A 14,882-nucleotide genomic window follows, 5' to 3' on the forward strand; every position below is an offset into this window, starting at 1 on the left:
TCAACATATCCTACCAGTGCATGCCAGCACAACCACTCCATCAAAACATTAAATGTACATATTCAGTTTGTGAAATAAAGTAAAAACTGTATTTTGCAATGGAAGAGTGAAATTACTAGGGGGATGGGAGAATGGGGGAATCCTAGTTGAAACGAGGCCAGGACTATTTTAATAACATGTTACAGAGACTTAGACGTGTGTTTAAGCTCTGAAAAATGTGTATTTAACAAGTTAAAACTGAGAGCTGTCTGATCAAACCTTTGCTGACATTTGCTGGGCACGGGGTTCGTGGGGATATGAGCATTCAGAAATCTTTCACTTGGAGCTGGAGAAATCCAGACACTTCCACAGGTCTCAGCCCTGGTAATGGGGGCCACCTACCCCTCAGAACTGTACACAGCCATCTGCGAAGGGTCCCTAGCTTGTGTCCCTAGCTGTCTGATTCATCCCACATGACCCAGGTGGCCAGTTTCTCCTCCAGAAGCCCCTGTGGATTCTGGCTAGGTATCCCCGACACTTCATCTTCACAGAGGAAGGCCTTCCAGGTCAAGGCTGGGGACACTGAGCATTACCTGGGGAAGCCAGGCTGACAGCACCCAGCACCTTGGGTTTAGAGGCTATGGGCTCTCTGGTGAGGGACTTTCATGAGCTCCTGACTCTCTGCTTCTGCTGCTTTTACCTCAGTGGTTTGTCTCTGCCCTGTTCTCCCGTGAGCTGTTCACGGCATCTGTTTCCCTGGTTTGCCTCACCTTTCTTTCTCCGAGCTGCAGGACACTATTCACAGGCCTCCTCTCCACAGCCCACCCACCAAGCTGCCTCTTGCCTGTCTCCTACGCTCCACCCTCAGCTCTTTCCCATTCCCACGATTCATGTCTCAGTGACCCCATGACCACGCCAAGCTTCAGACTTGGGAGTCGTTACTGACTTCTCCCATATTCCGTTTTCATTCTGTCCCCTGAGTTCTGCTCAGTCTAGTCATTGGGTAGTCCAGTGTGTCAATGCTATCAATGTGCCAGGCATCGTGTTGCGTACAAAACCAGTCACTGTGCCGTTTAGTCTAATACCGGAAATAGAAAAACTATGTCATATAAGAAATGTATCTGGGCTGGGACTGTAGCTCAGTGAATACAGCTTGCCTGGCATGCATGAAGCTAGGTCAGTTCCCAGCACCTCATAACCGAGGCGTGGTGGTGCACACCCGTAATCTCAGACTCAGGAGGTGGAGTCAGGGGGATCAGAAAATCAAGGTCCCCCTCAGCTATGCAGTGAGTTGAAGGCTAACCTGAGCTACTTGAGACCTTGGCAAGAGAGAGAGAAGTGGGCATGTTATAAATGTTTGATGATGGGACAGAGAACACTCCCCCCCAAGGAGAGCCATGCGATAGCCCAGTAATGACCTAGATGTGAGATAGGCCAGTAAATGACCCAGATCCAAAACTAGGTCAGAGATATAAACTTCTAAATAGGCAGAACTGTGTTTACCTCCAAATGAGACTGAAAGAATGAGGCTTGCCCCCCTCCCCTGCCCCCCCAGAGTGAGCAGCTCTTTGGGAAGGCCACTGTGGCTGAGGACAAATGCCAGGAGTAATATGGGCAGGAAAAGTGGGCAGAGGCCCTGTTGTCAGGCCCTTGTAAGGAGCTTAATACTTCTTTCAACAGGCTAAAGCAAGCTGAGTGTGGTGCTGTCTGTCTTTCAACTCAGCACTTGGGAGACAGAGGCAGACAAATTTCAAAGCTAACCAGCTGTACACAGTAAATTCCAGGCCGGCTAGGCCTACCTTGTGAGAGCCTGCCTCCAAAAACAAACACAGAAGGTTAGGGGAGACCGATGTTTAAGGTGAGAAGTAGGTAGGACAGATTTATATCGGAGATCAGTTTGGCTACTGTGTGGAAAAGACAGATTGGGTGGAGCTTGAGTGTGGGGACAATCGGCCTGTTGGCTTCTTTGCTTTTGAAATTTTGACTTATTTTATGTGTGCTTTGCCTGCATGTATGTATGTGCAAGATATTCGTGCTTAGAGCCTGTGGTGGTCAGAAGAGGATGTCAGACCCTGTCCATGGGTGTTACAATGACTAAATAACAGATGGCTGTGAACCACCATGTCGGGGTTGAGTCTCCAGCCCTCCTCTGTAAGACCATAAAAGCTCTTAATCACTGAGCCGTCTCGCCTGCTTCCTTCTTATGCCCCCTTGAGCAGTGACTGCCAGCCAGGACCCCCCTTTGTCTCTTCACTGGGTCTGACCCACGTTTAACATTTATCAATAGGGGATGAGGGATAATCAATGATCCTTTATTGAACTCAAAAATTCAAACCCTTTACTGTGTGTGGCCTTCAAACCCAGCTTTTAGTTGCCTCTCTGGTGTCACATCTATTGGTCCTCACGCACCCTCCCTAGGACCCAGTCTAGGAAGAGGGGACTAGAGGTTTGAGGCACAGAAGCAGAGAAGTCCAGTCAAATCTGAGACTGCGTTTGCAGTCATGGAGGTTGATCTGTGCTAGAGAATGGGGCGCGGCTGGAGCAAAGGGTTCAGTCTGGTGGAGGAGAATCAGGGGTCAGACACTTGGAGGCTTAGAAACAAGACCTCGGGTCCTTGCTGTGCACTGATGGCTATGGACTGGAGCCCTGAGCAGCTGGAGTCAGGGCTCCTGGGCTGTGGCTGGTGGAGAACCGATGTCCCCAGCTAGCTGGAACCGCAGCGGGCAGAGGACGGGGCAGTTGTCTATGATGTATAAGGCTCTGGGTTTGATCCTCCGCACCAGGAAATAATAATTATACTAATGGGTGGGACTCAGAGCTGTGGGACTGAGGAAGCCAATGACAAAAGCAGACTTGAAGCTGACTGGGGTAGGAGAGAAGGGCCAACAGCCAAAAAGAACCTTACGACAAGGCTGAGGCCTAGATGGGGACACAGAGACTAGAGCCAGGTGGCTCCTGCCCTTTTCCACGGTCACAGCCATGCCTTGTCTTAACTCAAGTCAAGGACGCGACAGGACGGTCCTCGAGGCCTAGCAACACCAAGGGTGAGTGAACTCTCGGTGGGAATACGGTCCTGGGAGTAGCCCTCAGGAGGGTCTTAGGGGACCATAACTGTTTGTGGTTGGCATGGTAACCAGGAGACTATGACATATTAGAGGGTGGGCGGGGTCACAGAACACAAGCTTTAAAGTAAGTGAATCATGTGTGGCTCAGTTAATTTTAAAGGAGGCCTCTGAGAAGAGCTTAGAACAATTTTTTCCTCTGAGTGCCATTTCCCAAAGGTACTCACAGAACAATAAGGTGTGACCGTAATGGCCGCACTGAGTTGTCTTTTGGACAGTGTTAGGAGGGACATAAAGAAGGTGGACAGAGAATTAAGGCAATTGAGATGTATCGACGAAATCAGCTCCCGCTGCCTGTGTGACTTGTACATGCACCCGTACTGCTGCTGCGACCTGCACCCCTACCCCTACTGCCTCTGCTACTCCAAGCGCTCCCGCTCCTGCGGCCTGTGCGACCTCTACTACCCGTGCTGTCTGTGCGACTACAAGTACTACTGCCTGCGCCCGTCACTCCGCAGCCTAGAGAGGAAAGCAACCTGCGCCACTGACAAGAGCGAGTGCTGGTCGAGTGTGAGGGCGTGGGACCCTAGGCCTGAGGAATCACTGTAGCTGCCGTGCCAGTGGGAAGAGGCGGGGACGTGGGGACAGCGGCAGATGGGTGTGGAAAGGGATCCAGATAGTGACTCAGGTGCCAGGAGAGGCTTGAGAAGAGTATGTGGGCCAGCCTTGGGAACAGGGGGGCCCAGAGGGGCAGTGTGGTGAACAGGGGAACCTTAATGAAGGGGAAATAGGGGTGTCGTTAAAAAGCTGTTGGAAAACAGCAACCTCAACAAATCATCTGGGTATGACTGAAGTGATCTGGGTGTCCTTGGACTTGCAGAAATGACTGCAGGAGGAGAAAATCAAAATCATCAGTCAAATCCTTAAAGTTTGCCAGAAGCCTTGGGAGCCGAGGCTGAACACTGGAGGCATCTCCTCAGTGTGTGGAAGCCGTTCTCCCACCCAGTCTCAGGCAGAGTTGATCTAGAGCCGGGCCTGCCATGCTGGCCTCCCCTCCCCCTCAGAAAGGATTTGTGACATCACAGGCTGCAAGCCATCACAGTAGATTCAAATGGGGTCTCAATGGAATTGGATAATAATATAATTGGGGGGGGGTATGTTTTCTTTAGATTTTTTTCCCCTTATCCTTTCCTAACTTTTAACTCACAGTCTGTATACAGGGGAGAAATGGTGGAGGTGGGCTTTGTCCCCTGGTTATATAAATGACTGTATACCCATCCGATGGATGGAAGAACTGAGTGTAGTGGCCGAGTCCTATAGGTTCCAGCACTGGGGAAGTGGAGGCAGGAGGCTCACAGGTTCTTGGCCAGCTTCTAGTACAGGATGAGTATGAGGCAGCTTGTACTCTGTGAGATTGTCTCAAAAGATTTTAAAAGGGGATTGAAAAGTTGGAAGTTCTTTTATGTATGGATATGTTAAATGAAACAATCAGCGGCAGCTAAACCAGACACAGATATGATGGATGGGAAGATGGTCAGGCAGATAGATGGATGAATGGAAGAATTGTTGGGTGAGTGGGTGGATGGACCAATTCCCTTGACAACAGTAATATTTCAATGAGAAGGGAAATTGGACAATTACGACGTCACTAAGGGTCAGGACCAGACCTGTCTGACAATCTGAAACAGAGAAATCACCTACAAATTTATCTGTATTTTGAACCAATGTTTGTTTTTACTCCTTAGGATGTCAAGTTATCAAACTTCCACTGTGAAATAGCAATTAATATTTGGTTCAAACACTAAGTGTCTTTGGGAGCAGGTCTTTGTCCTCTCTCTGAGGCCCTAAGGCCTGTCATGGTCACCTGGGTGCCTCCCACTTCCCAACTTTGCAGAGCAGATGCTTTTCTCTCTGCTGTCTGAATCCTCCTGCCTCCTGCCACAAGGCCAATTCTTGGCACACAGTAGACTCGACTTCATGCCTTATTCTCATATAAGTTGAGAAAGAGCACTGCTCTCTGGCCTGTAGTACCTTTCCTGCTGGTGTCCAGGTCTCCTCAGTACCAGCCTTAGGATGTGAGGTGAACATGCCCTTAATTCTGCATCTGTGAATCTCATACCTGCCCCATCTTTATCTCTTCCTCGGCACTTTCCTGATAATTCATGCCACCTTGCAAAATGTCTGCACTCTATTGCCAACAGCCTGATATTTTCACTGTCTGGAAGGGCTCAGTGTCATGTGTAAAACCACAGCTTTAGTTTTCCTGAATAGGGGTAAGAACCCAGATCTGAAAGTTCTAATCCCAAAGGACTCATGACTCACTTTTTCTTTCAATTAAATGCCTTCTTTTTTTCTTATCTTTAATCTAGCATCTGACACATGACTGAATAGATCTAGAAATAATCTTCCTTCAGGGTTGTTTTTTTTTTAACACCATCTTTGGTATGAGACTGTACTCAAGGCTCTTTGAGTTTAGAATTCCTATCTGCATCCCCTTTCATCCCTTTAAGGAATGTCTGTGCACTGGTCTTTTCAAGTGTTGTCTAGACTTGAATAGCAAATTTTAAATTCCTTCCACTAGTACCTGTTGTTTGATTGATTGATATGTGTGCACAGTGGGCTTTTTTAGACTCAGATTAAAAAGTGTCCCACCCACTAACATTTTGCTTAAGCAGCTGCTTCAAAAGACTAAGCCTGAGACTTCCTTAGGAGGCCGGACTTAGCGCTTCTGTTTCCTTAGCTGCTTTAGTTTTCTCCCTTCCTTCTTTGCACTCCAAGCTCCAGCAGTCACCTGACTTTTCCCTTATGTTCGGATTCAACGGGATGGAGATGGTAGCCTTTGGTTCTCTCTCATGAAGCCACAGGACCAGCCCAAGTTAGGCTCAGACATCCGCACCTGACAGGCTTCCCTGGCTCTTGAACTAAAGCTAGGCGAACTAACAAAACTCGGTCCCTCCTCAATCCTGTCTAATTAATGGATGCCCATGGTGACACTGACTTCTGGCTTGACTCCTTGCAACCAACTGCGTTTTAGTTCACAATTGTACCCTTGAGCTGCACTAAGTGCAACCTCTGTACCTTTTACTGGTACCTAGCAACCAATCCTAAGACTGGCTTCCATCTTCTCACCCAAGGGTCTTTGGTTAGTTGACTCTTAATAAGAATTTCCTGGGAAATCACACACACACACACACACACACACATACACACACACACACAACGCTATCTTAACACTTCATCTAGACTCTTACTTTTATGCTATGAGTCTGAGGTTTTCAGCGAATCTACTTAGTCAACAAGGCTCGTGTAGGGCAGAGGTTTTATGGTTATCAAAAAAGTTGTTTTTTCCCACAGATTGAAAACTCCTTGCTTCTTCTGGGTCCACTGAACGGTGGAAGTGAGCTGCCTCTTTGATGTCTTTTATACCCTTTCAAACCCCTTGGTCTTAGGTACGCCATCACTGTCTGTACACAGTTGATGTGCCCAAGTAGGTCAAATGCAATTTTTGTTTTGTTTTTGTTTTAGAGACAGGGTAGCCCTAGCTGCCCTGGAACTCAAACAGATCTGCCTGCCTAGGCAGAAGCTTAATAAAAATGCTCAAAGGCATTTTTATTTATTTTACTTTTAGTGCTAGAAATAAAACTCAGGTCCTAGTTATGCTAAATAAGTTACTCTGTCACCAAGTTATACCTCTGGTCTCAGGTGTGTGCTTGTTGTTTGGCTTAGCCTTTTTGTTTAATGAAATGAGCTTGTTCACTAAAGGTCTTATACTTAGGGTAAGCCTGTTTAAGGTAGAGCCTACACAGCCTTATAAAGATGACTTGCCACTCATAGAGTAAAAACTTAGACATCTAGCATTTCCTGTCTAATACCCCAGTAAGCTATTGTCCTAGTCATTTTATAACAGTGCAACCCTAAAGAGCAATGTTCCTGTTGACTAGGAGATGATAGGACAAAGTGCCATTTGCCTGAGTCTAAAGTTCACGTGCACGTCCATGTAGTTCTCAGTGTGGCCCCTGAACCAGCGTAGTAGCATCACCTGGGACGTATTAGAAAGACAAAGTCTCAGCTCTACACCAACCTAGTGAATCTAGAACTCAAATGGGAACCAGATGCCTGTGTCTCCTGAGCCCCACTGGGAGAAGGATATCAGATGCACCCACACACCCTATAACCTGCTCCTTGCTGCCGAGTGACATTTGTCTACTCTAAAAGTCTGAGGAAAAGAGAAAGCAAGAGAAGGCAGGAAGGGGGCTTAGGGGTTGGCTCAGTGGCTTGAGTGCTTACCCCACAAGCATGAAGATGTGAGTTTAGATCCCCGGCACCCATATAAAGAAGTTGGGTGCTGTGGCATCTCTAACCTCAGCGCTGGGAAGGTGGAGACAGGATCTCGGGAGCTACGGTTGCCTGTTGTCCTCTGTTCACACATATGTATAGCTACACAGACTTGCATTGAGTAGGGGCAGAAGACGGCAGATGAAGATAAATATGTGTTGGTGAGGAGTGAAGTTTAGCCAGCTCGTTGGAATTGAAATTGAAGACAAAAAGAATGTCCCCATAAATCTAGAAGGAGGGCCACCTGTGTGCACTGCAGAGTCTTGTCTGTGCTGCTTTCTTCCTCAGAGGGCTGAATTTTATCTTTGTGAAACAGCTGAACCGATAACTCCTTACAGGACAGACAGTGTGTGGCTGGACATGGGAGCGAACATAGCTGTGTCAGGAGAGAAGTAGGCAGCTATGCACAGGTGCAGTCCCGCCATAGCTGGCAGGTTCCCTCTCTCCAAGGCAGTGAGACTCAGGAAGCCATTTTCCTTTGCTCAGAACCTTGCAGCCATGGAAAAACCCATTTGGGGTTGTGGTTAACCTATCAGGCAAGTCCAAGTTCAGAGTTGTTTGATGAGTCAAATGTGGCTCCAACAAGCTCTTCTGCAACTACATATTCTTGCTCATAGCTATTAATGTAGAGGAATAAGAAATCTGACCTGGATGAGAGTTTTAGGCAGTCTTCTGAACATTCATGGTGTGGGTTCCCTGGACAGTGTAGGACACCTGGACAGTGTAGGACCCTTGAATGGTATGGGACCCCCGGACAATATGGGACTGCCAAACAGTGTGGGACCCCTAGAAAGTGTGGAGACCCTTAGACAAGCTACTTCAGGGCCAAAGGAGCCAAGATGACAGGAACAGAGGAGGATGAGGAGGGGCACGCAACAGAATACACTTGACTGTACCTGAGACTCGGGTGTCTAAGAGGAAATGGATTGGAAAGATGGCTTTGATTGACAAGTCAGGTCCCCAGGCTGGTCTCCAGCTCCTGCAGAGAACAGGCCAAGCTTTTTCTGGAAGAATCAACAGCAGCTTAGGGACCCTGCTTGAGCCCCTGGGCCTGTGCTGCTTTCAGCCCATCCTTATATCTTTAATGTCAGGATTTGATGTTTCTCATGTGAATAAGATTTTGACTCCCCCTGTGTTGGGTGTCTATACACACACACACACATGCACACCATAAAGGAGTTTTGAGAGGTCTTTCACACATGCCTTTGCCTGCTTCTTCAAGCCATGATCCAGCTAGAGTGAGCTGTTGTCTAGTTCTCCACACCTTTGTGAGTTCTTTTCTGCCCACTCAGTGAGACAGGGCTAAGTCCTACTTCCAGCAGAGCCAGTGATTTCAAAGACGCCAGTTCTCTTTCTTTCTTTTTGGTACGACCTAAGGTACCGCAGCACAAACAGAGGACGGGGGACTACTCACTACTCTGTTTCCCCAGGGCCAGGGTAGAACGAGGCTGAAACTTCTTATGACAACATCTGATCCATTGCTCAAGTTGTCTCTGTTTGCCTCGGTGCCTTTCTAGGAGTGAGTTCTATTGGTCATTGTTTAATTGGCCAACTCATAGTTTGTAATTTTCAATATAAGGATAGTAATTCACATTGTTAAGCCTGTCCCATAAAGTCTTATCAAGTGAGAAATGCAAATTAAAAGTACTATATATAGCATAATAAGCATGCTATAAGTCTACCAATATGTATGAGGAAATCACACACATACACACACACAGAGAGAATAAAAAATTCCTCTATCTTCTACAATGAACTTGTGTAACATGTTTAAATAAAATTCAGCATAAAGAGATGATACAGGGGCTAGACATGACTCAGGGGTTAAGAACATGCGCCATCCTCTGGGAGTTCAGTTCCCAGCACCCACTTCAGGCTGCTTATGACCATTTGTAACTCCACCTCCACGGCATCCTTAGACATCCACACTCATGCGCACAAACCTATGTGCAGGCACACACACCTACACATAGTTAAAATACAATAGAAATAAATCTTTTTAAAGTTGTGATAATCTCATTTTAAGACAAGAGAAGGCAAAGGCCATCCACCCTAGTTGAGCATCAAGCATCGTTGAAATGCATCTCTGGTATCAGCCAGCCTCACCCCCACCCACTGAGGTGGGTCCCTCACTGATGTCCCAGTTTCACTGAGCTCGGAAAAGCTCGATAACTTGTCTGAGTGGCAGAGCCCAGATCCAGTCCCGTGGTCACTGCTCTGGCTGGGTACTTTGCCCCTGCCTCTCAAAAGGAGTTATTTTTATTTTTATTTATGTATCTCTGTGTAAGCAGGTGCCCAGGGAGGCCAGAAGAAGTCACCAGATCCCCTGGAGCCAGTTAAGGTGGTTGTGAGCTACCTGACATGGGTACCGGGAACTGAACCTGGGTCCTTAGAAGAGCTGCTATTATTACGTGTCAATCCTCTTAAGGGTTGACACAGCAGGACTGTTGATCAGCAACCACAGCCATAGTATGCAACATCCAAACATTCAAAGCCCAGTTTGTAGCTTACTCTACTTACCGTGGCAAGGACATCCCTCTCATGAGTGATTTCAAGCTAAGCTATCAACACAACATTGCTGAATTAATTAGGGGGGAAAATGCCACAAACTCTCGCAAGACAGTAGGATCCTGGCCAACATGCCTCTGAGGGAATCACTACATAGCTGACCCACACCGGCAACAGACAGACTGCATTCCCACTGCCACCAACTGCCCAGGGAGAACCAGGCCAGAGTTCTCATCCGTGTCCTTTTGCCAGTGAGCTTTCTGGTGGAAGTCTGTCTGTCTGCCTAGTGATGGCCTGAAAGATAGGATAATGCTTTGGTGTCTAGATTACCTTACAACTCGGGGTCAAGTAATCCTCCTGCCTCAACTTAAATAGCAGGAACTACACACACACACACACACACACACGTACACACATGCACACTATTGTTTGTGGCTTTGATACCTGTCTTTAAGATGCAGAGTTCAAATGCTAGCTTGTTGGTTGTGTCTCTTTTCTTTTTCTTTTTCTTTTTCTTTTTCTTTTCTCTCTCTCTCTCTCTCTTTTTTTTGGGGGGTGGGGTTCAAGACAGGGTTTCTCTGTGTAGCCCTGGCTGTCCTGCAACTCATTCTGTAGACCAGGCTGGCCTCCAACTCAGAAATCTGCCTGCCTCTGCCTCCCAAGTGCTGGGATTAAAGGTGTGTGCCACCACCACCTGGCAGTTGTGTCTCATTGAGTTAAAAAAGAAGAAAACCTTGAGTAGGGACTGTAACCTAGTCAAGTACTTCCCTGACATGCCTGAAGAACCGCTAGGTTCAAAGGTCAACATCAGAAAACAAACAAAAATAAAACTACTATATGATGATAGTAAAAGTAATGGTAATGGTAGTAATTAAGCAAGATTTATAATGAACCCAGCGTAGTATTGAGTAAAACATCATCTTACTTAACCTTCCAACAGTGCTGTGATGTTGTATCACCATTACCACAGGTAAGGAAACCGAGTCCCAGGTTAAGGAACATGCTGAGTTTCCATAACTAACAACAGAAGCTGCTGGATTTAAACCTGAGAAAGATCTGAAAGGCCAACAGACTTTGATCATGTTGAGGCATCATGACTGACTTGAGGTGGGGTCGGGGCGGAGATCTTTTAGTCTTGAGCCCTGAGGTCTAATGTCTTTTCTCCCTTCCTCCTTTTTCAACTACAGACTCAGAAGGACGACAAATCGAATTCTGGCCTCCTCTTGCTGCAGCAGTAACATATTAGGATCAGTGAACGTCTGCGGCTTTGAGCCTGATCAAGTCAAAGTGCGCGTGAAAGATGGCAAGGTCTGCGTGTCGGCCGAGAGGGAGAACAGGTATGACTGCCTCGGATCCAAAAAGTACAGTTACATGAACATCTGCAAAGAGTTCAGTCTGCCGCCATGTGTGGATGAGAAGGACGTGACGTACTCCTACGGGCTCGGCAGTTGTGTCAAGATCGAGTCTCCATGTTACCCTTGCACGTCTCCCTGCAACCCCTGTAACCCCTGCAGCCCCTGCAGCCCCTGCGGCCCCTGTGGCCCCTGTGGTCCCTGTGGCCCCTGCGGTCCCTGTGGCCCCTGCGACCCTTGCAACCCCTGCTACCCCTGTGGAAGCCGATTCTCCTGTAGGAAGATGATCTTGTAAGGTGTATGTACGAACCTATGTCTTAGCAGAAGTCAGTACTCCAGCCAGGCAGCCCTTCTCGTCCCCTTTCCACAGCCCGTGTGGTTCTAGTGTGTAGGAAACTTAATACATAACTGCATCTGATGGCATTGTGTCCTTTGGTTTGACTCCCTTCAGAGCTAGATAATTTAAGAATTAAGGGATAGGGGTGGGATATTAGATGTCCTCCATACCCAACAGTCTCCAAATTCCCAGAAACATTCCAGGACACGAAGTAACTCTGTGAAATGGCCCGGCTGAGAAACCACACTGTCAGAGTAAAGTAGAAGATGATCCTGTACTGGTGACGCTGACCCCCTTCCTGTAGCTGCCAGCTGCTGGCAGCTACACCTTCCCAAGCCCAAGCCCAAGAGGACTCTGGATTTTACTGGGAGATTAGACAATCCTTAAAAGAATGGAGCACTGTCCCCAAGGATGTCACAATCATGGAGAACAGGACAGCATTCCCGTGTTTTTGACTCTCCATCTCTGGCCCAGGGTACTTTGCAGCTTCTTGGGGATTTATTGCAACTATCTCCCTTTTTCCAACTCTTGAAACAGGTTTTGGCACAGAAGGTCACCGCAAAGTTCATGGTTAGGGAGCTAGAGCCTCCACAAATTGATAGTGTAGTTCACTTGAATTTGGATTTTCATATTTGTTTGTTTTGAGGTCGGGTCTCACTGTGTACATAAGGCTGACCTCAAACTCATCAAAATCTCCCTCCTCTGCCTCCGGAGTGCTGAGATTAAAGGCAAGGCCTATGCCACCATGCCTGTCCTCCAGAATGGCTCTTGATTGCCAGGGAAAAAAGCAAGGAGGAGGTGTAAAGGCAGAGTGAGGGGACACTGGGAACCGACCGGCTGCAGCTGGTCTCAGACTCTTTGAGGACAGAGCTCGTGCTTTGCATAGTTAGGTCTTTGGTCTTAGTTGCTTGTGGATTCGTTTTCTCAGTGTGGGCAGCATTTGGGAATTGAGGAACTGTATAAAAACGGATGCCAGGCTGAGAGGACGGTTCAGTGGACAGGAATGAGGACGTCTGTGCAAGTGTGAGGAGTCAAGTTCAAATCCCCAGTACCAATCAAAGTCGGGCCTGACTGCTCACACTGGCAGCTCCAGCATTGAGGGATGGAGATGGTGGGTCCTGGGCCTTGCTGGCCAGCTGGCCTAGCCTAAAGGAGGACCTTGCAGTGGACGGATTGAAGTTCTCTAGAGGAACAGAACTGGTAGAATAATATGCATTTAAAGAGTCAGTGGCTTGCACTGTACAGTCTGGGTAGCCCAATCTAGACTGCCTCGCACCAGAGAGCCCGAACACCTGGTAATTTCTCAGTCCACACTTCGGTGTGTCAGTCGTCCCAGTCTGAGGCTGAAGGCCAGGAGGCTCCACTTGTCTTCAGTCCATGTTGGAAGGACCCTGGGGCTGGATTCTGACATCAGTGACAGAGCACGGCAATGGCGGCAGCAGCACCAGATGACCTTGCAATCCAGAGCGAAGGGAAGCAGGTGAGAACAGAGTATCTTTCTTGGACCTTTTATCTGGGCTGCACCACGTAGGAAGGGTTTCCCATTTTACATAACAGATCAAGAAAAGCCCTTGCAAGTGAGCCCAGAGAGCTGCCTTTCAAAATCCAGTCATTGACAACCACGATTAGTCATGAGTAGTAACAACAACAACTACAACAACAACAAAGTCATGACTTTAGACAGATACCTGTCTAAAGGCAGTGGAGGACAATGGAAGACACACACAGCTGGCTTCTGCATAGACACACATCAGTATACCCATATGTGTGCACAATACACACCATACCGTATGCAGCACCACAGTACACACACACACACACACACACACACATATACACACATACAAATTACAACTATATGTATTCCAGGGTAGGAAAAGTAGGGCGCTTGCCTCCATGCTCATGTGTTCAAAGCCCAGGATTCAGTCTGTATAATCTTTCTTCCCAGGCGTGTCTCCAGAGATTATAATAATAAACTTATAAGGCATCCCAGGCAGAAAGATTTTTAAAAGTTCCCCCCAGGTAATTCAAGCATGTAGCTTGCAGCTAGAAGTTCTGGGTAGCAGGACATGGTGGCGCACGCCTGTAATCCCAGAACTCTGGGAGGCAGAGGCAGGTGGATTTCTGAGTTCGAGGCCAACCTGGTCTACAGAGTGAGTTCCAGGACAGCCAGGGCTACACAGAGAAACCCTGTCTCGAAAAACCCAAAACCCAAAATCCAAAAAACCAAAAAAAAAAAAAAAAAAAAAAAAAAAAAGTTCTGGGTATTCATAAAGCTCTCTGACCTGTCTTTCAAAGACTCCTTCAAGTTCAGGGTTTGAGAACTCTAATAGTGCTGTCAGTGATGGCAGACATATTTGGCTTTTAACTGAGGGAAGTATCAGCCCTCTAACACAGATGCCAAGTGAAAACATTGAGCCATTTCTGAAATGAATTACCTAGCATCTAGCTATTTGGTCTTGCATCAAATGGTAGCCTCCCCTGTTGGGACAATCCACCCTGACACAAGTTGTAAGGTAAGTCCCTGAGTGCTCAGTTGTTAACTGCTGTGTGGTGGCACCAGGCTAGCAGGATGTGCAAGTGTTTGTGGCTTCCTCACCTGCCCAGAGAGAGAAGCAAACTGTCAAGGGGAGGCCATGCAGCCTCCAAGGCCAACAGGAGAAGTCAGAAGTGTGACTTTGTGCACAATAAAGAGCTGGTGTAGCCAGGCAGTGGTGGTGCACGCCTGTAATCCCAGCACTTGGGAGGCAGAGGCAGGCAGATTTCTGAGTTCAAGACCAGCCTGGTCTACAGAGTGAGTTCCAGGACAGCCAGGACTATACAGAGAAACCCTGTCTGGTTTCTAAGTTAAAAAAAAAAAAAAAAAAGAGCTGGTGTTTGGAGCCGGGGCAGGAGAGAAGGACAGAGACCAGCAGTAGAAGTAGTGACAGGAACCAAGCGGGGAGGTGGAGGCTAGAGAGGGCTGTGAGGCAGGGATGCAATGGTGGAAAAGTCAGTTAAGATTACCTGGTCAAGCTGAGGAAGTGCTCCAGCAAACAAACAATACGGATGTTTCCATGCCTTTATTTTTGAGCCTCAAGCAGGTCCCCCAAACCCCACAATTCTCGCCTTTTTGTCTCGCCAAGTTTTCACTAGATGCTGATATGTACATTCTGGTTTCTAAGTTATAAACTTTGAAAAGTCTATCAAGCCTACCCCATGGGATCTCGAACAATTGGGGACCTCAGGCCTCCCCAGGGCATCATTCCCTGAGTCTCCTAGTGCCAGTCATGATTTCATTCCTCTGCGAGTGTAGTCATCCACCAACCC

At 47.6% G+C, this 14,882-nt stretch overlaps 1 protein-coding gene across 1 annotated transcript; it reads left to right on the top strand.

Annotated features, from left to right (window-relative positions):
* The first annotated feature begins 3,290 nt into the window (after nt 1-3,290).
* On the top strand, nt 3,291-11,531 carry Odf1 (outer dense fiber of sperm tails 1). Its single transcript, XM_052160188.1, has 2 exons — nt 3,291-3,566; nt 11,070-11,531. Exons 1-2 carry the CDS (start codon nt 3,291-3,293, stop codon nt 11,529-11,531), a joined length of 738 nt encoding a protein of 245 aa, XP_052016148.1.
* The last annotated feature ends 3,351 nt before the right edge of the window (nt 11,532-14,882 follow it).

This window comes from Apodemus sylvaticus, chromosome 17 (assembly GCF_947179515.1).
Source record: "Apodemus sylvaticus chromosome 17, mApoSyl1.1, whole genome shotgun sequence".
Taxonomy (NCBI): Eukaryota; Metazoa; Chordata; class Mammalia; order Rodentia; family Muridae; genus Apodemus; species Apodemus sylvaticus.

Excerpts from the sequence above, each read along its gene's own strand:
- Odf1 (XM_052160188.1), top strand. The coding sequence starts at position 3,291 with ATGGCCGCACTGAGTTGTCTTTTGGACAGTGTTAGGAGGGACATAAAG. Across the intron at positions 3,567-11,069 it reads CGTCACTCCGCAGCCTAGAG|AGACTCAGAAGGACGACAAA; the intron begins AGGAAAGCAACC and ends TTTTTCAACTAC.